Source organism: Nothobranchius furzeri, chromosome 13, assembly GCF_043380555.1.
Source record: "Nothobranchius furzeri strain GRZ-AD chromosome 13, NfurGRZ-RIMD1, whole genome shotgun sequence".
NCBI lineage: Eukaryota > Metazoa > Chordata > Actinopteri > Cyprinodontiformes > Nothobranchiidae > Nothobranchius > Nothobranchius furzeri.
In genome coordinates, this window is record NC_091753.1 from 44,889,854 (window position 1) to 44,913,857 (window position 24,004).

Consider the following 24,004-nt stretch of genomic DNA (forward strand, 5'->3'; position numbering starts at 1 on the left):
CTCCATGACCTTTGTGATTAAATGACTTACTTACCTGCAGAAGAGCTGATGTTAAAGCAGGCCTCTTCCCAACTCCAACTACATTATTTGTCTGGACTAATAAACTATCCCTGTTATATAATGCAGTGCAACTTTGTTCACGTTACTGATACCAATTCACTTGTTATCAGATTGTCTGTGCTGCTGCAGGAGATGCAAATGCAATGTCTATCTAGAGTTTGGACACATCCATGACTGGGCTGTAGAGGGATACTTCTATGCAATAAAAATAAATAAATAATAATAAAGAGCTCTTCTGTCCGCTCATTTGGAGATTGTTTGCGAGCTGCTGATCGTTTTACTGGTCATCTCCAAAAAAGACGTTGTGTTTGCCCTGGAGAACAAAGTGCTTGTTGAACAAAAATGTACGGAGTGCAGAATGTGGCCAAAAAAGTTTTCCATTTAGCTGCAAATGTCAAACTATTGTATGGTACATATTAGAAAATTGTTGCACAATGGCGTGTGGGGAAAAAGTTCACAAAGTTTACCTAAAAGGCGGTCTCCTCGAAAAGCGCACGGCTGTGTGTCATCTGATTCACAGTTTTAACATGAATAACATGAAACATGAATAGATCTTATTTTAGGGTTAGGGTTAATTAAGAACATTGGTTTTAGGAAGACATTGACACATTCATCAGCTGACACATCAGGCTGATATTTACCATTTTTATATATCAACATCGGCTGATCTACTCTTTCAGTAGTGCTGATTTTAAAACAGACACAGATGCATGTTTAAGTTCATGAAAAACATCTGCTTTGCCTTACTTTTAGCACCCCCTAGTGTCGATTTGTAGAACCGAAAGTATCCTCGCTTTGCGTTTGTCTTTTTAATCCCTTAATCTAACAGCTGGAATGTCTCTCCAGCCTTCATTAGTGTCTACAGGAGTGATTCGTCACTAAATTAAACACATCCGCTGTGTTCATGAAACACAGCAAACGTGCTGGAACCAAACTGCAGCGCCAGATATGTCAGCTCAAATTTTTTCTAAGTCACAACAGAGCGGCCCGCCAGAATGAAGTTGCAGGTGGAGTAGGGGCTGAGTGGTATTTCACTAACCCTATAAAGGGTCGTTTTAGCACATACTGGCTCAAATAATGATCTAAAAATATGAAAAAGTTGCAAAGTATGTCTTTTCAAATGTGCTTCACTTGTTTGGTCTGTAGTAGGAATGACTGCTTTGTAAATTGTACTCAGTGGTGGTGGGGGTGGCCTCAGCATGTTTAACTAGAAGTCTGCAAGAAAGTAGCTTCAGACGACAGGATTTGGAGTCTTATTTCTTGTTATTTGGTCATCTTGCCTCTGATTGGATAACAGCAGCGTGACTCTACCACTGACTTGCCACATGGATGTTTTATTTTCAGAACTAACACAAGCCAGGAGGAGCTTCTGCTGTATGATGGAGTTGCTAATGCTAATGGTTAGCTTCTACTTGTCGAGACATTCTCTGCTGTTTCCTGGAAGCTAAACCAACAACAGCTTTTCCCGTCGTGAGTCAAGATGGGTGAGTACATGAATGTTAAGTGACAGATCTGTCAGGATTTTCTAGTCCTAGAGTTTCACCGTCTATTTTCTTTCAGAAGCTAATGCAGAAGGTAGGTGTAGGAGACTGTTTTCATGTTCACCCTGCATGAAAAACTCAGAGTGACCGATTCTAATCAGTAATAATCATTGAAAAAGATTTTTGAGTGAACCACACCTTTAATAGGTGCTCTAAAACGTTGCCAACCAACTTAGTTTTACATTTAATACGTAGTTAATTGCTTTGTTTCATTAACTTTGGTTAAAGGTTTGATTTTAATGTGGTTTAGTGCACATATATTAAACAGGTGGTTAAAGTATGGGCTGAAAACACGATTCAGGTTCAGAAATGTTGTGAGTCATTGTTGTTATGACCTTTAGCATACTGTCGGAAAACATCCAGATATATGAAAATAGGCAGCACATATCGTCATCGACTGACCACAAGCCTGACAAAAGATAAACCCATATCAGTCGATCTCGCTTTAGTTAATGTCAGGAGCCTGTGATGTGCCGGCTGCATTTAGTTAGGTATTTTTATGCAGTTTTCTTGTTTACACATTTAGCTAAACGTGTGTGCAACTCTTTACAGAAATAAGTGAATGTTGTCAGTAAAATGCAAAACCTCCCATCATTTCTGCACCAGATTTGGCTAAAACTATCTGTTTTCACCAAAATGAGATTAAACTGAAATGGTTAGGTTTTGTTATGGAGTTAGCTAGCTCACTCTACACAGTTTCATACAAGCACAGGTGGACATTGATTATTGTTGGGTTTGTTTTACTTAAGTCTTAAAATATTTCATTATTTGATAAAAAGCATATTGGTGCATTTAGTGCCAGGGCTGTATCTTTTGTAAAGAAAATATAAAATAATTTTATTTTGGTCTAAATGAATATTTCCGATCTCATGCTATATCACAAGCACTTGTATGAAATGTTGGCATTAAGCATGTGTTGTTAAATTATTCTCAGCAAATGTGGCACCAAAATGTTCGCTCAATGTCAGCTCAATTAAAATAGTTCCAATCATTTTTGGTTTCACCACACTTACCATCTAAGGTGAAATCAGCCACTAAAGTTTGATTTATTAATGAACCTGTTTTTCTTGGACCAAAACTCATTTGATCCCATTTCTACAAATAGTTCTGTAAATGAGAATTACAAAGATTTAACTGAGCACACATTCCTGCTACTAGCGTGTGTACATGAGGGGAACGGTATGATGAGGTACAATGTTCTGATGATATCTCTCTGCTTTTGTAGTTTTCATTACTTATTCTTAGCCATCTCAGGAGAGTCTTCTCTTCGGCTGTCTCCAATGAAAGAAACGATCCAAGCACTAAATTGATGAGACATTTTTAAGGATGAAACTCTGTCGTAAATACTCCTTAAGATAGGATTTTGTGGTCTGCGCCAGCTTTTATTTCCATCCAGATTGCTTTTTTTCTTGATTTTAAACTTGAAATATGAAAAAATATCCCAAATCTGTCAGTGTTTAGAATTCACGAGTAAAATCTGAGATAAAATATGGCTGCTGCTTCCAAAAATAATAGCAATAGGAGGCTATTGTACCTGGATGTTGTGCATTGATTTAAATATTGACTGAGGCCATTAATACCTCATGGAAAGCTTTACAGTAAGCAACAAAGTCATGTGACACTGTGGGTCACAAGATGAGAACAATAGAGTAATCAGAGAAGTGACTAATGTTGCTGTTCATCACCAGCCTCGTGTGTGTGTGTGTGTGTGTGTGTGTGTGTGTGTGTGTGTGTGTGTGTGTGTGTGTGTGTGTGTGTGTGTGTGTGTGTGTGTGTGTGTGTGTGTGTGTGTGTGTGTGTGTGTTCCCTCTCAGCTCAGCTGCAGTTTGGTTTGACGCAGAATTAGCAAAAGTAATTTCAGAAGTGTAAGTGCTTTTTACGATGAGATTAAAGGAAAGCTTTTAGAACACAGTTCTCACAAGATGATGAGAAAAATGTCCAACCTGGAGGTTGTTGAGGAGGAAAAACAGCTTTTAAAAAGGCTTCATCAAACATTAATTAACTGTAGTCTGTGGAACGTGGAGACACGTGAATATGAGCATTATGGCTGTTCAACAAGGTCACAATCTAAAACGGAGAATTTGCTCCTCTTTTATGTTTTCGTCTCAGTTATTCATGTTTAGTGATGAACAGTCACTGCATGCTGTTTTGTTTGCTTACCTCACATGGATCGGTAACACTTTACAATAACTACATCTTTGTTCATGGTTTGTTAAGTATGAATAAGCCATAAATAAACAGCTTTTACATGAAACTAGTCATTAGAAGTTAAGCATTAATTAATGTGTTAGTCAGTTGCTTAAAAGTACTTTGTTAATGGTTTGTTACATATGAATAAGAAATGAGTAAACAGCTTTTACAAGGGACTAATCATTAAAACAAAGCATTAATTAATGCTTTGGTTAATTGTTTATTAAGTAAGAGTCATTGTTAATTTATTTGTTAGTAGTTACTTACATGTTTGTTCATGTGTAATTAAGGCTAAATAAGATGTAGTTATTATAAAGTGTTACCCATGGACCCAGGTTTCAGCGTTTGCATCTTGAGAGTCACTAATTTCACCTTTATTCATCCATTTGGTACTTTTTAAATTTATAAATCATGCATGGAAGAAAATGTTGATACACTAAAATATTGTGATAGTTTGAGTTTTTTAATTCAGAATTTACATGCAAACATTTACTGCATTTCTTTTGTAAGGTGCAAGTCAACATCCAATCACTAGGTGGCAGCAGTTTTCACCACCTTCATTGTGACAGAGCAACGAGATCTCACAAAAAAACCTGGACTTGTCTTGGGAAAGTTTGGCTTTCCAATGAAATTCAGTATTAAGATTTACCAATTTTGCTCATTTTAAGTTATTATATCTAACTATTACAGAATGCACAATATGTATGAATTCATTTCTATAAGTTAGGGTAAGCTACTTTAGTTTGTATAATTGTACTAGTTTCTATACTATTTGTTAATATGATTTTTATTTTATTTTATGCTTGTTGTGCAGTTATATTTATTTAGTTATCCTATTTTTCTTTATTTTTATTTGTTAGCCACTTGCTGTCTTTCAAATTTGTTCATGTTGTATGGAAAGAGAACCCTTTTGAAAAAAGATGTTGCATCTCAAGAGATTTCATCCTCTGAAACAAACAAACAAAAATAAATAAATTTGCTAATATCATCTGGCTCCCCTGTACTAAGTTAATGTTTCATTCAATCAATCAACTAGATTTTATTTATAAAGCGCTGTTCAAGCAAAGTGCTTTACAGAATTAAAATGACTCCAAATTCCAAAACCAGTTTGAACACACACACACACACACACACACACACACCAGTAAAAATGTATATTCGGCCAAATCCAGATGGGCCAAGTAAGGTAAGGCAAGGAAACACCATCACAGAAGCTGTCTGCCCCTGCAGCATCAGGTCTTCCACAGCAACTAAGTCCGGGCGCTCAGAGGAGGGAGAGCATAGATAATGTGATCATTAGCCATCATCACACACTGGTGAAATTACATCTCCACATCTGAACCATCCCTGTGGGACGCAGTGAGCTGCAGCTGCGCTCAGGAGCTCTTTAGTGGTTTAACCCCCTAAATCAATCCCTTAAAGCTGAGTGTCAAGCAGGGAGGCAGCGGGTGCCATTTTTTAAGTATTTGGCATGACCCAACCGTAGACTTGAACCCATGATTTCCCAGTCTCAGGGTGGACACTCATACCATTAGACTACTGAGAAGGGAATTATTGTCATAGTTCACCAGATTTTTTCACGCACTCCTATAAATCATCATTCATCCATCCATCTTCTAATGCTTATTAGAAGTTGGGTTACAGAGGTCCAGAAGAATCCCACCTACAACTTCACAGCAACATTCTCCAGCTTCTCCTCGAGATTCTAAGGTAATCCTAGACCAGAGACGATGAACAGTCCATGTTCTGCATCTCCAGGGAATACTTCCCAGTGGGATGTACCCAAAAATGGTGAACCAGAAGACTTCCTAATAATGAGGCTGAATCACCTCAGCTGACTCCTTTTGATGGGGAGGAGCAACAGCTGAACTCAGAGTTCCATCAGGATGATGGTGCCACTCACCTTGGCTCTAAAGCCTGGTTTATCCTTCTGCCAGGTTTAACTTACACATGTATTGATGGAGAAATTCTCCTTTTATACTTTTTCGTTGACGTGTCAGGGTTGCAGATCAATTCTCTGCCAAGGAGGCGTAGACCTTTTCTGGTGCGTCCGCTTTCCAATGTGGTGATGTTATCTCTGGTCGATGGCAGTTTATTTACTTTAGCTTATAAAAGCAAATATCTTAAAGAAGGGGTGAATTTAAATTAAAATGATAGAATCTTGTGTTGAAATTGGAATTTGTCATTGTTCCTATTTTGTTTGGAAGCAAAAAAGCTTGTAAACACCGGTCCACAGAGCAATGGCCGACACAGAGCGAGTTCTCATTGAGCTGGAACTGTTTGATCTCGAGGAATGAAACGCTTTGTTACAAAGAATTCAACGGGAGGGAAAGACAGTGAATGTCCACTTGTGCTGCCGCTGTTTTTCAGCCGACCAATCACAGACGTGCGCTCTCCATCGTGTTCGACGATCAGTTACAAAATTGGGTTTGACTCTGTCCATCCCTGAGTGCCTGTCAGAGAGCCCTTAAGTAGACAGATGATGGCTCTGCGTGTCTCTGTACCTTTGCAGATGAAGTATAAACTTGGCTTAACCCTCTCAGGCTCAAAATAAGTTTTGATAAAAGGACGAACAACTAAGTCCTTTGGGGGTACTTCTGAGTTAAAAAAAATGCTCATGAAATACGTATGTGGAGTAACCAGGTAGGCAGGTTTTAACGTTGCAAATCTGCAACGCCTGCCTCCAGAGGGTTAAAGCTGTGGAACACTTCTGATTATAATTGGTCACGGAGTTTTTCATGCAGGTGTAACAGGAAAACAGTCTCCTACACCTACACCTATCTCCTGCATTAGCTTCTGATAGAAAATGGATGGTGACATGCTAGAATTTGAAAAGCCTGACAATTCAACCTCAAGCAGTCGCATGGACTCACCCATATTGACTCGTGACGGAAAAGGCTGCTGTTGTTTGAGCATCCAGAAACAGCAGAGAACTTCTCAGCAAGCAGAAGCTAACTGTTATCATTAGCAAATAACAGACTTTCAGATTGCTGTTATCCAATCCAAGACAAGATGTCCAAATATCAGGAAATAAGACTCCAAACCCTGCCGTGTTAAGCTCTCCTCTGATGAAGCAGACATGCTGAAACAGGCGTTTCTGGGGTTTTATCGTCCCGAAGCTAACAGTTAGCATTAGCAACACCACCACACGGCAGAAGGTCCTCCAGGCTTGTGTTATTTGTGGAGATAAAACATCCATGTTGCACGGCAGAGGTAGAGTCGCATTGTCCAAATATCAGGAAATAAGACTCCAAATCCTGCCGTGTTAAGCTCATCTGTGATATGGCTCACATCTAGTTCCTGGAAATGGTGCACCAGTTTTTTTCTTCCATAAAGTACAATTAACAAGGCATTCATTCCTAGACCACTGGAAATGTATAGATTAAATGAGTGAATCACAGCTTTAAACGTTTACCCTTGAAAAAGGGACAAAATCCACTTTATTTTATAGGTAGGTCAAACTTATTGGATGGCTGCCAGGTTTATTTCTAATCATCATCGTTGATGATAATAAATATTTTGGCTCAGCTCGAGGCTTCTAAAACTGCTCTACTAAATATAAAAGCAACGCAACCACATCATTGTGGTTGGAACCAAGCAGTCGTGGGTGTAGCAGTGTAACAAGCCCAAATTTCTTTTAGAAAGGGTGATTAGTTCCTTTTGATTTGTGTTTGGCCGCCTGTCACCCAAACCCATTCCCTGATATCACACCACTATAATGGTCTAATCAGCACTTAACGAGCCATGTTACATAAAATCAATGCAGCCTTCCATTTGTGAATGCAGAATATTTCGGGGAGCAGATGAAAACTCGTGGCAGGCGGTGCTGTCATTAGGACTTCGCAGTCACCGGACAAACAGGCCTGCAGAGAGCAGAGGATGCACTCGCTCTCCACATTTGATGATCCTCTTGAGATCCAAGCTTTTACAGCTAAATCCTTTGTTTTGCTGACTAATCGGGTATTGATTTTAACAAGTTGTTAAGCCCAAATAAGGTTGTCTCGCCACAGCCAAACAACTACAATACCCGTAGGAAGTTCCAGAAACAAGCTACTGGGGATCTTACATTGGGGACTATTACACCTTTCTTTTTGATTTTCTGTAATGGTAGTATCAAAGAGATAACGTTTTCACTTTCTTCTGTTTTACAGCAGTCCTATAGGCAGCACAGCATACGGTTTCCTCCTTTCTCGATACATGCATTGCTTTGTGCTTTCTCTGGGAGGATGTGAGTCTGTGAAATGATGCGACGTGCCATCAGGCATCTCTCCCACTTGTCATACAACAAGCCTGCAAAGAAGTGAAATTTACTCATTCAGTTGGGAAAGTGCAAAGCGTTGTGGGTATCCCCACCTTTGTGTGTCTATGCCTCGAAGGAAACGGCTTTGGATCAAATCTGAGCCGACTGTTGCACTGGACTGTCTGCTGCCAATGGAAGCCAGCAGGTCCTTTGCATTATGCTTAATGGAACTGCAGAGAGAATATAACAATGCCAGCTTGTTTTCATTTCAGGAGACCTTGGAGCTGCAAATGAATAATATATTGTAGGCAACTGGAGGGTAAGTGAATACATTTGCTGTAGGTGTGGATTTAGGACGGTACTGGGATATCTAATGGAGCTGCAGCACAGCCTTGTGGTAAAATAGGAGATTGCATTTCTGGAAAGAAGGTTCTTCACAAATGAGTTTTGATTTAGGGAATCTAAGTTAAATTGTCTTTTGATAGTTAATGTTAGTCAATCTTAAGCTTCCCAAGAGGTCAGCCCCCTCAAATTCCCTGCTTCCTGTTAAATGCCTCAAAGTATGCTGGTGATCAATAATATCAATGACTTTGGTGACATTTCAAATGCGTCTTGCTGGGTTGAATGGTGATGTGTCATAAGCACATGGAAGTGGAGAAGCCTGGGCTTCTGTAAGCTGGCAGACCAAAGCCAGGAGGGGCTGTAGCGCTGACAGACGAGACCAGGTGAATAATTGTCTGGGCATCTTATTATAATGCTGGGATGATCTGATTTACTCCGGCTGCAAATTGTGGGAAGAGACCCAGTGTCATGGAGGGTAGGGAATTAACGAGGTTTGTGCACAAATGAGCCCACTACTGACGGCAGATTCATCATGCAAGATGAAGGAGAATTTTCATGAGGCTGTAACGATTCCTCTCACTTCATTTCAGAATCAATCCACATATATTGTGCTAAGCGGATCAAAATGTACATCATTATTTTCCCCTATAATTTGGCTTGATGGCTCTTTGTATAAAACTCCTGAACACCTGAAGTCAATTTTACAGTTTTTTATTCCACAGCTCAAATTTGACCTTGCTCAGCTGACAAAGTAGAAAAGATTAATTATGACCATTCAAATGAGAAAGTTTCATCCTCCAAAACTTTTAATCCAACTGCCAGAGTAGTTTCCAAAATAAAGACGTGTAGGACATGTCGTGCAGTAAAATGAAATGTAAGATTCTGAAAGAATGACTCCATATGTTCAATCTATTTCCAAACAACAACAACATGATTTTACAAAGTGGAAAATTGTTAATGTTGAAAAAGAGATGTTTTTGACAAATAATTAATTAGCAAATATAATACGCAATTTAATTAGGAATTTCTGGGAATTTTGAAAAAGCCTGGGAGAAAAGACTTTTGATGAATTTAGAAAGTTGTATGGATCAAAGAAATATCTTATTTTTAAACTATTAATGATAAAACAAGAAAATAATAATAATTATAATTATTATAGTAATCGTTATCATCATTATTATTATCATCATTATTATAAACTTTTATTCATGCTATTTGAAAGTAACCCTAATTGTAATGAGATCAAATCATACTCATATCCCCCTTTATGAATACTGATTTTACAGTGTTAATTTTTCTTTTTTCAAAGCCACAGAAAGAAACACAATACAAATCAAATAATGATTAGGACTGATAAATGGATTTTGCTTTAAAAAAGCTGATTTAGGAGGACAATCTCTTATCTGCCTGCAGCATTTTTGATCAACTGGATCATAAATTTTGACAATAATGTGTCTAGTTGAAAATTTATGTGTCACAAACTTTGTATAAAGTAAAGTTAAAGCACTTACGAGAGAAATAAACGTTAATTTTTGTCAGCATCGCCAATTTTACTTTTTGGGGAAAAAGAAGAACTACAGTTCCCAGCAGCATTTAAAGCAACACACCAATCGAATTGGTTTAGAAAAAAACACGTGATCGAATTGGACGAATAGCTTTTGGGCGAATGACCTACACAGGAAGTATTGCTGTTAGCTTCAACAACGTGAAAGTCAACTGTCCTAAACCCACGACAATATGATTTTTATTACGTTCATTTATTTTTAACATTTTGAGGTTACAACCTTTTATTTTTATTGGTAAAAATCTGCAATTTGACGATGTTTCAGACTGTAACCAAGACGCTTTTGGTGTCATCATCCTCATTAGTTTATCGAAGTATTTGTCAGAGTTTACGACATTATTGTAATCAGAGTTCAACAAAGCTGAGAGTATCCGAAGCCCTCGCTGGAGCGGAGCTGGGAAAGAACGTCAGAGTTCAGGTAATGTTACGTTTATCACCGTGGGAATTATTTTATTACCGCTAACAAATAGGAAAGCTGTCTACCTGATGTTCTATTTATTTCTATTCAATTATTTTTTTTTTATAAAGCGCCAATTCACAGCATGAGTCATCTCAAGGCACAAAGTAAACATTCCAGTTTAACCTACTTATGGCTTTGACTTAAGTCCATTGTGCCAAATGCCAATTAGTTAATAGTTTGTTACATAAGGAAACCCAGCAGACTGTATTGTGTCAATGACTTTACAGCAATCCCCACACTAAGCAAGCGACAATGGAGAGGAAAACTCACCTTTAACGGGAAGAACCTCCAGCAGAACCTGGCTCAATATGAGCAACCATCTGTGGTGACTCATTGGGGATTTGAACACACACACACACAAGATCACGGATACAAGCGGCTGAACTGAGTTTCCTCCGGAGGGTGGCTTATGGTGGTTAGTGTGAAAAGCTTGGACATTCGGGAACGTACTGATAAACATTAGACATTCATATATATTAGATTCATTACACACAACTGAAGTAGTTCAAGCCTTTTATTGTTTCTAATATTGATGATTTTGGCATACAGCTCATGAAAACCCAAAATTCCTATCTCAAAAAATTTGCATATCATGAAAAGGTTCTCTAAACGAGCTATTCGCCTGATCATCTGAATCAACTAATGAACTCTAAACACCTGCAAAAGATTCCCGAGGCTTTTAAAAACTCCCAGCCTGGTTCATTACTCAAAACCGCAATCATGGTGTAAGACTGCCGACCTGACTGCTGGCCATAAGGCCATCATTGACACCCTCAAGCAAGAGTTTAAGACACAGAAAGAAATTTCTGAACGAATAGACTGTTCCCAGAGTGCTGTATCAAGGCACCTCAATGGGAAGTCTGTGGGAAGGAAAAGGTGTGGCAGAAAATGCTGCACAATGGGAAGAGGTGACAGGACCCTGAGGAAGATTGTGGAGAAGGACAGATTCCAGACCTTGGGGGACCTGCGGAAGCAGTGGACTGAATCTGGAGTAGAAACATCCAGAGCCACCGTGTACAGGCCTGCGCAGGAAATGGGCTACAGGTGCCGCATTCCCCAGGTCAAGCCACTGTTGAACCAGAAACAGCAGCAGAAGCACCTGACCTGGGCTACAGAGAAGCAGCACTGGACTGTTGCTCAGTGGCCCAAAGTACTTTTTTCGGATGAAAGCAAATTTTGCATGTCATTCGGAAATCAAGGTGCCAGAGTCTGAAGGAAGACTGGGCAGAGGGAAATGCCCAAATGCCTGAAGTCCAGTGTCAAGTACCCACAGTCAGTGATGGTCTGGGGTGCCATGTCAGCTGCTGGTGTTGGCCCACTGTGTTTTATCAAGGGCAGGGTCAATGCAGCTAGCTATCAGGAGATTTTGGAGCACTTCATGCTTCCATCTGCAGAAAAGCTTTATGGAGATGAAGATTTCATTTTTCAGCATGACCTGGCACCTGCTCACAGTGCCAAAACCACTGGTAAATGGTTTACTGACCATGGTATTACTGTGCTCAGTTGGCCTGCCAACTCTCCTGACCTGAACCACATAGAGAATCTGTGGGATATTGTGAAGAGAAAGTTGAGAGAGGCAAGACCCAACACTCTGGATGAGCTTAAGGCCGCTATCGAAGCATCCTGGGCCTCCATACCACCTCAGTGCCACAGGCTGATTGCCTCCATGCCACGCCGCATTGAAGCAGTCATTTCTGCAAAAGGATTCCCGACCAAGTATTGAGTGCATAACTGAACATAATTATTTGAAGGTTGACTTTTTCTTTTATTGGTCAGATGAAATATGCAAATTTTCTGAGATAGGAATTTTGGGTTTTAATGAGCTGTAGGCCAAAATCATCAATATTAGAAACAGTAAAAGGCTTGAACTACTTCAGTTGTGTGTAATGAATCTAATATATATGAAAGTCTAATGTTTATCAGTACATTACATGAAATAAAGATCATGTTGCCTCTGTTGCTCGTTCAGGCCGCTTTGCCCTGTATAACATACGAAAGATCAGACCATACCTAACACAACATGCCACCCAGCTCCTGGTGCAATCTACTGTCATCTCCCGCCTCGATTACTGCAATGCCCTTCTAACTGGTCTTCCAGCCTGTACTGTGAAACCTCTTCAAATAGTCCAGAACGCAGCGGCGCGTCTGGTCTTCAGTCAGCCAAAAAGAGCACACGTCACTCCTCTGTTCATTGAGCTCCACTGGCTACCGCTAGCAGCACGCATCAAATTGTAATAGCTAGCACTAGCATACAAAGTCCGAGATGGTACGGCTCCCATCTACCTGAATCCTCTTGTAAAGGCTTACGTCTCGGCCCGGCCGCTCCGGTCATCACAGGATCGTCGTCTAGCAGTGCCTACACCACGCTCAGGACAATCCAGACTCTTCTCGTGAATCGTTCCACAAATGTGGAATGACCTTCCAAGCACTACCAGAACAGGAGCTTCCTTTTCAATTTTCAAGAAACTCCTGAAGACCCTGCTCTTCAGAGAGCATCTTCTAAACTAGCACCCTCCCTGCACCCGTGCCCCCTCTCTACTGTCCACTCCTTTGTTCCCTCCTCTCCATGATTGATGTCATGTTGTTGTTGTTATTGTTGTTGTTAGCCTCAAGGGCAATATGCCGATTATCACTTGTAAGTCGCTTTGGACAAAAGCGTCTGCTAAATACATAAACATAAACAAAAAATAATGAACTTTATCACAATATGCAAATTTTTTAGAAGGACCTGTATATAGTCAGAAGAGTTAGCTACATTTAGTTTCATTTGCTTTTACTGCAGGGATGGGTTCGCTCAGTTAGGCCTCAGAAGAAGAATATATTTCTCCATGTCAATGATGGGAGCTCTTTGCAGTCACTTCAGGTTGTCGGTGGAGCAGAGCTGAGCGACCCGTAAGAAAAAACATTTCTACCCCATCGGAATGAGCTTCTTTTGGTTTTCTCTGCTCGTTTTCTACTAATATTTATCTAAAATGTAAACATGTCCTCCCTTGTTTAAAGGTTGCTGACATTTGGTAGTGCCGTAGAAGTTACCGGTACTCTTAGGAAAAGTCCACATCCCCAACAGCCAGTTGAACTGGGAGCAGACCAGATCCATGTAGTCGGAGAATGTAATTCTGTGGTAAGAACAAACACTTCCTCACTCACTGTGTTTACTAAATTAATTCGTATTTAATAAATGTCACTTATTGTAGTTGTTTTTATTTGTCCTTTTCAGGATTTTCCTTTTAAAATTAAGGAAAGACACAGCCTGGAGTACATTCGCCAGCTTCCTCACCTCAGATGTCGAACGAATGTCTTCAGCTCCCTTCTGAGGGTTCGAAGTGAGGCCACAACAGCTGTTCATTCATATTTTAAGGTAAGAAAATCAGTTACATTTTTATGAATTGCTGAATAGTTGTTTATTTTGTTTTGTGTACTTGTTTTTTTTCCTCCAGAGCAATGGCTTTTTACAGATCCACACACCAACCATTACCTCAAACGATTGTGAAGGGGCTGGGGAGCTCTTTCAGGTGGAGGTGAGGGTTCCTCTTATCGTCTGATGAGCGTCAAAACGTTATTACAAACATTTCAAACCATGTCTCGACCTCCTCATCAGCCTTCAGGCCCAGATTTTGAGGAGGAAGTGAACTTTTTCTCTGTGCCTGCCTTCCTGACCGTATCAGGGCAGCTTCATTTGGAGGTGATGTCAGGGTGAGAGTTTATAAGCTTATCCTACGGTAATCCATCTGCTGATTTTTAAGATTCATTTATTTTAAAAGTAATCTTGTGATATGCCTGGAGGTCTTTTTCTAGAGTCTACACATTTGGGCCAACGTTTCGAGCTGAGAATTCCCAAAGCCGACGCCACCTGGCTGAGTTTTTCATGGTGGAGGCAGAGATCTCCTTCACTCAGTCTTTAGAGGATCTCACCAAGGTACTTCATGTCATTCTTCTGTGGAACATTGTTCTGCATTACTGATTAAGTAGGTTATAAAGCTCAAAGCTTTATTTATAAAGCGCCTTCCGCAACCCTGTCAGCGCTTTGGGCTTCCTGACATGGTTGCGGAAGGCGCTTTATAAATAAAGCTTTGATTGATTGATTGATAAGCCTGGTGGAGATTTATTGTGAAGTATTTGGTGACATCTAGTGAGTCAAACAACCAAACACATCCCAGCTTTCTCCAAAATGTTCAGACAGAAAAACAGAAACCTTCTAAAATATTTTTAACTATGATGGTTTCTGGAAGGGGTGCAGGCTGCTGATTGGGCAGAAAGAATCATCGCCCACTGATAAAAATATGAGCTTGTTTTAAATTGATATAAGCTCTTTTTTTTTATCTCTTTTTGACCCATTATGAGCTTGATGATGCTTAATTACTATCACACACAGAAGATATTAAAGTTTGGTATAATAAAAGCCATTTGCAAGTCCTGCGCAATAGGAACTCTACAATCATCAACGTAAGATGTTTTGAAGAAAAGTGTCTGCTGCAGATTCATTTTACAACAGCTGATTACACCAACATTAAAGCTATAATAGCAAATCTGCAAAACAAGCTAGGTTACTTTGTTTTTCATGCCTTTTAAAGGTGCATTATGTAGAAATGAAGTAAAAATGACACCCTTTGGTATAAGGTGGTTCCTGCAACCACTTTAAACTGGAGCTTTTTGCCAGTCATCATCAAATTACAGTTGTCGGCGCTGCGGTATTAGCTCGCAGGAGACACGTCAACCCCACACTCACTGATGGTAAACAGAAAAACCGACAGTCCCCACAGCCAGCTGGATATGAAGTATGTTTCAGTAGAACCTTCCTTCCAAAATGACTGAAACATCAGACTCTTGGGATTTTCTCACTGTAAAATTTTCACTATATTCTTACATACTGCACCTTTAACACGTTTTAACGTAGTATAGCTATACATATATTTTGGAGATTAAAAAAAGAAATGGTGCTCTCGCATTTGTTCAACAACCTCAGCCAATAACACGATTCGGACCCAAAGAAACAATTGGACCAACTAGTGACTGGTGTGAGAGGTTTTCCGCTCAATATGAGAGAAGGAGAAACAGCCAGCTTCTACCACTTCAAGTTCAGCACAAACTACCAGAGTCCCAAAAAGAAAATCACCATTTGAAGTCACGGACAAGAAATGACGTGACTTCAAATGACGAAAATGGCGACTTGTGTTTAGCGCTATCTCGTTTTCTTAAGGATGGTAGCCAACAGGAGGGGTGGGAGTTCCGGGAGTTTAAAAGCTAGCTTGTTATGCTAATTCATGATTAGGCGAGTTTTAAAGGTCTGATTCACTGAGAAACTGTATTTTTTTTTTAAATACCATCTGTCACTCGAGTTCCACATGCGTGCTAAACTGGAAAATAGTCTTCATCCTCAATTGCGCTTGCATTAGTCTGAGAAAGGGAAAAGACTGGAAAATGAGTGAGTCAGCAAAAGCCAGTCTCTTTTATGTCACAGAGAAAATTCGTGTTCATGGCCCCACCCACTTTGGCTTGCGGCCGCAGAAGGCTGTGTTGAGTTTGTGGAGCTCGTCTTGGGTAGTCGAAGCTAACCGTTAGCATTAGCAACTCCACTTTTTTGTGTCACTATAAGTGAAGATATTTGTCCCTACTGAGCTGCTGTAGCACAACCTATTGCTTACATATTGAGATTAATTTTCTTTAAGAAATAAATAGTTTATGTTCATTTTTAGCATTAAAGCAAGTTTTATACACAGATTATTTTCTTGTATGACATTAGAAACCCTTGGGTGATTCTTTTTTCTTAGATTTATAGTTGCAGTTGGGAGGTTTAGCAGCCCATAATATATAAAGACTAATAGTTTTAGACTAAAAGCAAATAACCCCTCCCCCCTTAAATATTGATTTTGCACATTTAAAGTTTTAAACATCTAAACGTGACCTTCTCTTTAGGTCATGGAGGGCATGTTCAGATCCACCACTGAGCATGTGCTGGCTCACTGTGCTGATGATGTGGGTTTGTTTCATAAGCATGTGACTCCTGGACACAGGGTAAGTCCTGAAGGACAAAAATGTCCTCCTTACTCCAAGGAGATGTTATTATAATCTCAGCTCACTCCCTCTCTCATCTCAAGGACAGGGTGGATGCTATGCTGAAACAGAGCTTCCCTGTGTGAGTTATTTTGTATCTTTCTGTATTTTAAAAAAAGGACTATTATAAAAGTTTAAGTGACGTGTTCAAATGGAATGAAACTTGTTTTTTTTTTTGTTTCCCAGGATAACATATAGTGAGGCCATAGACATCCTAAACCGCAGCTCAGAGAATTTCACCTTTCCTACAGATGTACGTTTTAAAACTTTTGATAGAACTACCTTTTGTCTTCAGTTCCCTTTGACCTATTGGACCTCTTTTTGCCCCCTATAGTGGGGTTGTGACCTTAAGACTGAACACGAGAAGTATTTGGTGAAACACTGTGGCGACGTTCCGGTCTTTATTACCGATTACCCCTATGACCTGAAGCCGTTTTATGCAAGAGACAACCAGGACCAACCCAAGCACACAGTAAGGCGTAATCACATTAAAATCGCTGACTGATTAAATTATTTCATCACTCACTTCCTTCTCCGTGATGCCAGTTGGCCCAGTGAACCGATTTGCATAGCATAGCTGACTTTGACGGTTGTTTGTGTGCAGGCAGCTGCAGTGGACCTTCTTGTGCCAGGAGTCGGAGAGCTCTGTGGGGGCTCGCTGAGGGAGGAGAGGCTCAGCCTGCTAAAGGCTCGGCTGGAGGAGTAAGGCTGAAGAATCTGGAAATGCTGTTATAGTCATGATTTCGGTTTCATTGTGTGTTTTGTTATGAATGAAGAAGACTTTTTCTAGCATTTTGGGATGTGTCGGCAAGAATCCGGCAGTGTGATACGATAAATTATGAAACCAATAGCAAGAAAATAATTGCAGTTTTTAAGACTGAATTTGTTTGGAAATCTCGGGCCAAACATTCCAGTAATCACAAGATGATGTTGTTCCATCATAATGAAGGTGCTGTAAACCACTGCCATCTAGCAGTTGGAGTTTGTATTGCACCACTAAAAAGAAATACAGGAAGTTTTTCCTGGTAATTCCTTAACCCTTTGATGCATAATGGTCACTACAGTGGACAGGTACTCAAAATTGTTATTTCTTTATTTTTGCCATTAAGCACAGCTGTTGAAGACTTTATTGCATTTGAGCCCCTCCATTTGGACTTCAGTAAGTCAAGCCAACATATTTCATGTTCAGAATGCATGCTGTCCACTGAGATGGACATGTAATAAATTATTTGTAAATTAACAAAATGTTACAAAAAATATTTGTTGAAATTTGTTTCATTCACACCTAAAGATGAATGAAAAAAATTGTTTGAAAAATCTTGGTTGAAGATCTCATAATTCATGCATCAGAGGGTTAATTGAAAAAATATTGATACACAGTTTTTAAATTTTGTATCTTAACACAATATCGCAATATTTCAGTGTATTAATATTTTCTTAATCCCTGCTAGCATAAAAAAATAAAATTAATCCTACCGGCATGTGTTGAAGAAACCCATACCGATTCCCTCAGCTGGATTACAACCATTAAATGTAAGCTGGATATTTACCGCGGTGCCACTTTAACATCTTCCAGTACAAAATATTCATAAATCCGATTTCTAAATTTAAAGTTGGAGCTCCACCGATGGTGATGAAACACCAGGTGGTCTTCGGATGTTTACGTCTGGGCCACCGTTGTGCATGTTTTACAGGTTTCTCTGTTTCTTCATCTCATCTTGGGTTTTTTTTAATGGCGGCTGGCAAACAACCTATGGTGCATTATCGCCACCAACTGGTGAGGAGGGCGAATCATGACGTCAACATCTACAGAAGAAAATCGATAACAAATACATAACAGGGTTTTATCTACATCAGTGTATCAGATTTTATTTCCAAGAGAGGCTTCAGCACAGCTTGATGAGCTGTTGAATGTATGGAAACCAAACCAGGGACAGGAGTTGTACATTTGCATTAGAATACACTCTGAATGTGTCAAATCAGCTGCAGTTTGCACTATGTTGGACAGCAATGTCCCCGTCAAAGATTAAATCAATCAAATGAATTTTAAAAAATTATGTATTTAATCTCAACTGTTACATGAACATTAACAGTGGAAGTTTGAGAATAATGTCTCATTATTAATGTTTGCATAGTTAAACCAAAAATAAAAACGGCGTCTGTGACTTTTATTTTGTGAATCAAAAACTAACTGTTGATATAAAAATGCTTCCATAGGTGACTGACTGTTGCTTTTACTAATATATATATATTTATTTGTTTTACAGTGTTGGATTGGAGGAAATCTACAGCTGGTAAGACACATTTTTAAAATAAACAAATTTCTGTTAAATACAATATTAAAACATTCATTTTTATGACATTTGAATTAATTTGCAGGTATCTGGATTTGAGACGATTTGGTTCCGTTCCTCACGGCGGCTTCGGGATGGGATTTGAGCGATACTTGCAGTGCATTCTGGGTGTTAACAACATAAAAGATGTAATTTCCTTTCCCAGATTTTCCCATTCTTGCCTTCTGTGAGACTCTTGGAGAAGTCCTGGAAGCTGTTTTTCTGTTTGACAATAAAATGATGCAAAATTAAGTTGATTTATCTGGTTTTTTTTTCATGTTTGGTTTTCATAAGTTGTGTTCAGTGTATTTTAGCTCATAAGGCAAGGCAGCTTTTTTATTTATGCAACATATTTCTTTCACAGATGATTTATTGTAATTTTCTGGTGCAATAAAAACCAAAAACAGCAGAGTTCAAAATCTAATTTCAAATAAACAAAATTAGATTTATAAAAAAACATTTAGTAGAAATTTTATTGGAATCTGAGATAATACATTTATTTATTACGGTTTTACTACAAGACTAAAGTATTTTTTTTATAGTTTCCTATAATAAGATTAAGAGCGTGAATTAACCTTCCACAAGGTGGCGCTTTTTCTCATTTCTACCAATCAAGACTTGATTTTTTTTATCCATCAGCCTAATTTCTTCTTGGGAATTATTTATATTTTTAATCCGAACATTAAAACATCCGAAAATGACTTTCAGTTTGCTGTAAACTATTTTAAACGGATTAAAACAATTCTACATATTTGTAGGTTACGTTTTTGCGGATCAAAAGGCAGGTTTTATATTTTGTGAGGAAATTTAGATTGTTTTCATATAAATGCGTTTTAGTTTTTTACTAATTAGTTGGGTTGTTTTGGAAATTGTGTTGTTTTTCTGCAGGCTGTTGTCCACCCTGTTCATCCCAGCAGCCCATCCCTCCCTATCTCTGTCTGCGCGGTGGGCGTGGTGAGAGTTGGGAAAACAAACTGCAGACACCCGCAGACGCTTCCTCAGCCCGCGTCAGTTGAGGCTCTGCGTAAAACCGGGCCGTGCGTAATTTCTCTCTAAAGCAGAAAGAAAGAAAGCGCTTCTGCACGCCGGTGGAGGAGCAGAGAAGGACGCTGACTACTTTCTCATGCGCTGATTTCCAAATGGGACCCGCAGACTGCAGCAGAGAGAGCCGAACGCCGCCTGCGCTCTGAGCAGCAGTCATGTTCTAGTGTCAGACTTTTTTAGAGCAACAAGAAGCAGCACGGGACACTCTGACTGACTTGGCAAACATGAGCGGCGGAGAAATCATCTTCCAAGGATGGCTGAGAAAATCTCCTCCAGAAAAAAAGCTAAGGAGATATGTAAGTGACTTCAAATTCTGTTTTAGAAGTTTGGCACCTTCATTAGTTTGTTTCTTCTGTTATGCTCCTGCAGGTGCATCCCTCCATCGTGCAGGGATCACCTGCAAAAAGGACACCTGATCATGATATAAATGCACAAAAAGAGCTATTGCTTACATGAAGCAGATTCGAGAGGTGTGGTGTCGAGGAAAAAACTGACAACTGGTTGTAATTTTAGTAGAGATCCTCCTGATTTAAACTGTCATTTGTTTGTATCCGGCTATGATGAGGTCATGTCCAATCAAGCTGATTTGGGTCTTAATCTCCAGGTCGACTATAATGTCACACTGGTGATAAATGCTCAGTGTTTGTGTCCTTTAATAAGCCCACGCATTGCCTCTTGTTGGGTGCTGTGCAGGACAACGGCCACAAATCAGATAATAGGATTTATGGAGGGAGACAGAACCATGAGACAATCTCCTATAAATACAGCTGTCCCCTGTTTATGTATGGTGTTGCTTTACTGGGGCCTCTCCATGCTCCTGCTAGCTGGCTTTGCCATGATGTCATGTTCGTGTTTCATTTGGAAATCTATCTTTGAATGTCGCCCCCCTTCCCCACACACGATCCTGTCATTTCCTCATTGTCTTTCGCTTCAATCTGACCGGTGTTTACACAGAGACCGTGTGGATCGGCATGGATCAGCAGCTGCAGAGGGGGGGAAAGAACTAGCTTGGTTACAGAACTTTATAAACAAGAAGAGAAGGGAAAATGTAAGAAAAGCAGAGCTCCCAGCCCTTCTCACCATGTGAAATCACACACACACACACACACACACACACACACACACACACACACACACACACACACACACACACACACACACACACACACACACACACACTGAGTCAGAATAGCAAGTCATGAGATAGTGTCCAGGCAGGCAGACTTGTGAATGTGATAAACTGTCCATCTGAAATTCCTTCCACTTAAAGTCAGACTGCGTGAACAATCAGAGCCATTTACTCACCAGTATTACTGTCATCTGATGTTTGTAAGGCAACACACCTGGTTGTTTTCAGATGTGACTCTAAAAACACCCTTTTGAAGGTGTGTCAGATTTAGAAACCATTAATTAATTATTTGTTATACCAGTGAGCTTTTATTTATTTATTGTCTAATCTCCTATATTCATGAAAATAGGATCTAATCCTTAACAACCCGTATTCCTGTCAATGTGCAACCACATTTTCATGCAAGGTTCTTGCTCAGCTGGATTAGGCCGATGTTTGTTAGTCAGTATTTAGTGAAAAGGTTGGTCGTTGTGTTAAAAACAGTTGTGAAACCTCCTGTAGAGGATATCCAAAACACAGCGCACATCTAAGCTCAAAGCAGATAGAGAGAGCCAGCCGGCCCTGGTGAAGGCTGAGCATGCAAATCAGATGCAAAGAAAAGCACCACCAAAGGGCTGCATGCAACCGGAGGTAAAGATGGGAGGTGTTTTATTTTGTGCACACTCCTGCTCGGCTAGTTCGTGTTAAACGGTTTTTAATGGTTTATGAAGCCATTAAAGTCTCTGCAGCGCCTCTGCAGCATCCTTGCACAAACACACAATGGTAGAAGCATGCCACTGCAGATGTGTGCCATCAGTTCTCTCTCTCTCTCTCTCTCTCTCTCTCTCTCTCTCTCTCTCTCTCTCTCTCTCTCTCTCTCTCTCTCTCTCTCTCTCTCTCTCTCTCTCTCTCTCTCTCTCTCTCTCTCTCTCTCTCTCTCTCTCTCTCTCTCTCTCTCTCTCTCTCTCTCTCTCTCTCTCTCTCTCTCTCTCTCTCTCTCTCTCTCTCTCTCACACACACACACACATCCCTAATGAATCACTTGGTTATGGTTTAGTGTTTCTTTGGAGCAGATTAATAATCCTGAAGGGCAGTGTTTTACAATGAAGTGGGCGTGGCCTTATTTGATTTATTGAACAAAAAGCAAGAGAAAGATAAAAAACAACTGACGAATCAAAGTCTGCACCTCCTGTAGAGTTCATGTGAGGTAATTTCACTCATCCGTCAGCAGCCTGACTTAATGCCTCATCACGACCGCTTTATTAACCACCGATCATCTTCTGGCTCCTCATCAGTGTTGACCTAGAGTAAAAACAATAAAGACTTTGCACCCAAGTACATGCACTTCTTTGGAATTGTGCACATATGCATAACACCAAGTCATCTGAATGACTCATGCATAACCTGTACATGGCATTTGTAGAATGAATGACTCATGCATAACCTGTACATGGCATTTGTAGAATGAATGACTCATGCAACGTGTTGTTCTGTAAACAATCCCCGTCCTCAGGTCGGGATCAAGTTGCAGTTTGCTAAATTCCCACCATGAATGTCAGTTTCTGTGTCTTAGATCACAAACGTGTCCGTTCAGATACACAACGGCTCCGCCACATTCCAGACAGATCCTATCGGAAAGGTAATATCTCCTCTTTTTGAGTTGCACTGCGGATGGCACAAGAGAGGAAGGTGGAGGAAGGCAGAGGGTTGCAGAGGCGGGCAGAGCAGCAGCTTTGTGTCCCACCATCAGCTGCCGGGTCTGCTGTTGTTTTGCAGAGGGCCTTTGGGAAGTCCTTGCCCTCAGAGGTCAGCTCACAACGCCTCCCAGTTCCTGCTTTGACAGACAACCGGCATTCATGCAGACATTTTCCTTGTTCTGTTTCATCTGAGGGCTTTTGAGCTTCAAAACTAGGATGGAAATAATTAGTGTTTGTTATCAAGTGATAGGTTGACCTTTTATTTTAATCTGTAAACGGTATAAATGTGTAATATTTGCTGTAATAGTTTGCAGAATGACCTCAGTTTGGAAAAATAGTTTGCATCGAGCAAGACTGGCGTGCTAACAGCTAGTCAGAACTAACTTAGACCACAATGTGTTGCTGTGGTCTTGAAACAGCTCCAATATAAAAACATCAAATATGGCTCATTTAAAATGATCTCATTGGTTGAAAATAGGTGAAAATCTACAGAAATTTCCATTTTGTCTTGTATTTTGAGCAAACGGTGTTGATACGCATCTTTTTTAAGCAGATTATCCCGTTACTGTTGCAGATAAACTAAGCTCTGTTTAGCTTTATGTATAAAAGTCATTGTTTTCCCACATTTGTTTCTCTTGTCTTTTTTGTCGCATCTTTCCTCCATATTTATTTGTCTTTGCAACAGTCTGATTGTGGCCCTCTTTCAACCTTGTGTCACCATATCCTGCCCCATGTCAGCAACTCTTTGAGCTTGGCCCCTGTGTGCTTTCGGTCCAAAACATCATTCTTTCATCAATGACATTAGCCAGACTTCCTTTGGATGGTACCGTCAGGAAGTGCAGCAACAGAAGTCCCATGACAAGCAAAGAAATCAAATTGGTCAGCTAGTATGTGAATGCATTTGTTTATCGTGCCTTTATCGGCTGAGCTTAAAATAGTGCAGCCCTGAAGGAAATTAGATCCCTAAGCCCTTTTTTCTCCTTGCTCATGATTTGGACCAGCAGTGAGATTGTTTTGTTTATTTGCTGAACTCTCAGAAAGTTACATCAGAGCAGCTTTCATAGGATGGAGATAATAAAAACTACACAGACAACACGTGAGGGATCGTTCTTTGTGCAGTCAGCATATTATGAAAAAGAGTACGACATTCAAACATAACTGGAGTCATTGGTACATTAGGAGCATAACTGAAAATCTTGGGTTTTAAAAGTGGTTTAACATCTTTTCCCGTTATTTATTTTTTTTATTTATGATTTTAAAATAATGGGAAAATTGTTTGCTATCGTCCGCATATCTGGGGTTGGGTCAAGGGGGCAGCAGCCTAAGCAGAGAGGCCCAGACTTCCCTCACCCCAGCCACTTGGGCCAGCTCCCA

At 39.9% G+C, this 24,004-nt stretch overlaps 2 protein-coding genes across 2 annotated transcripts in view; both read left to right on the forward strand.

Annotated features, from left to right (window-relative positions):
• Positions 1-10,055: 10,055 nt before the first annotated feature.
• nars2 (asparaginyl-tRNA synthetase 2, mitochondrial) lies at positions 10,056-19,033 on the forward strand. Its single transcript, XM_015951296.3, has 14 exons — positions 10,056-10,355; positions 13,180-13,289; positions 13,398-13,518; positions 13,615-13,755; positions 13,835-13,915; positions 13,996-14,090; positions 14,181-14,313; positions 16,311-16,409; positions 16,493-16,530; positions 16,635-16,701; positions 16,783-16,920; positions 17,053-17,150; positions 18,716-18,742; positions 18,828-19,033. Exons 1-14 carry the CDS (start codon positions 10,194-10,196, stop codon positions 18,970-18,972), a joined length of 1,455 nt encoding a protein of 484 aa, XP_015806782.3. The 5' UTR covers positions 10,056-10,193; the 3' UTR covers positions 18,973-19,033.
• An 840-nt stretch (positions 19,034-19,873) lies between these two features.
• gab2 (GRB2-associated binding protein 2) overlaps positions 19,874-24,004 on the forward strand; it is a 45,533-nt gene continuing 41,402 nt past the window's right edge. Inside the window, exon 1 of the mRNA XM_015951295.3 lies at positions 19,874-20,121. Coding sequence (XP_015806781.1) covers positions 20,050-20,121 — 72 coding nt within the window. The 5' untranslated portion in view covers positions 19,874-20,049. The remainder of the gene's footprint in view (positions 20,122-24,004) is intronic.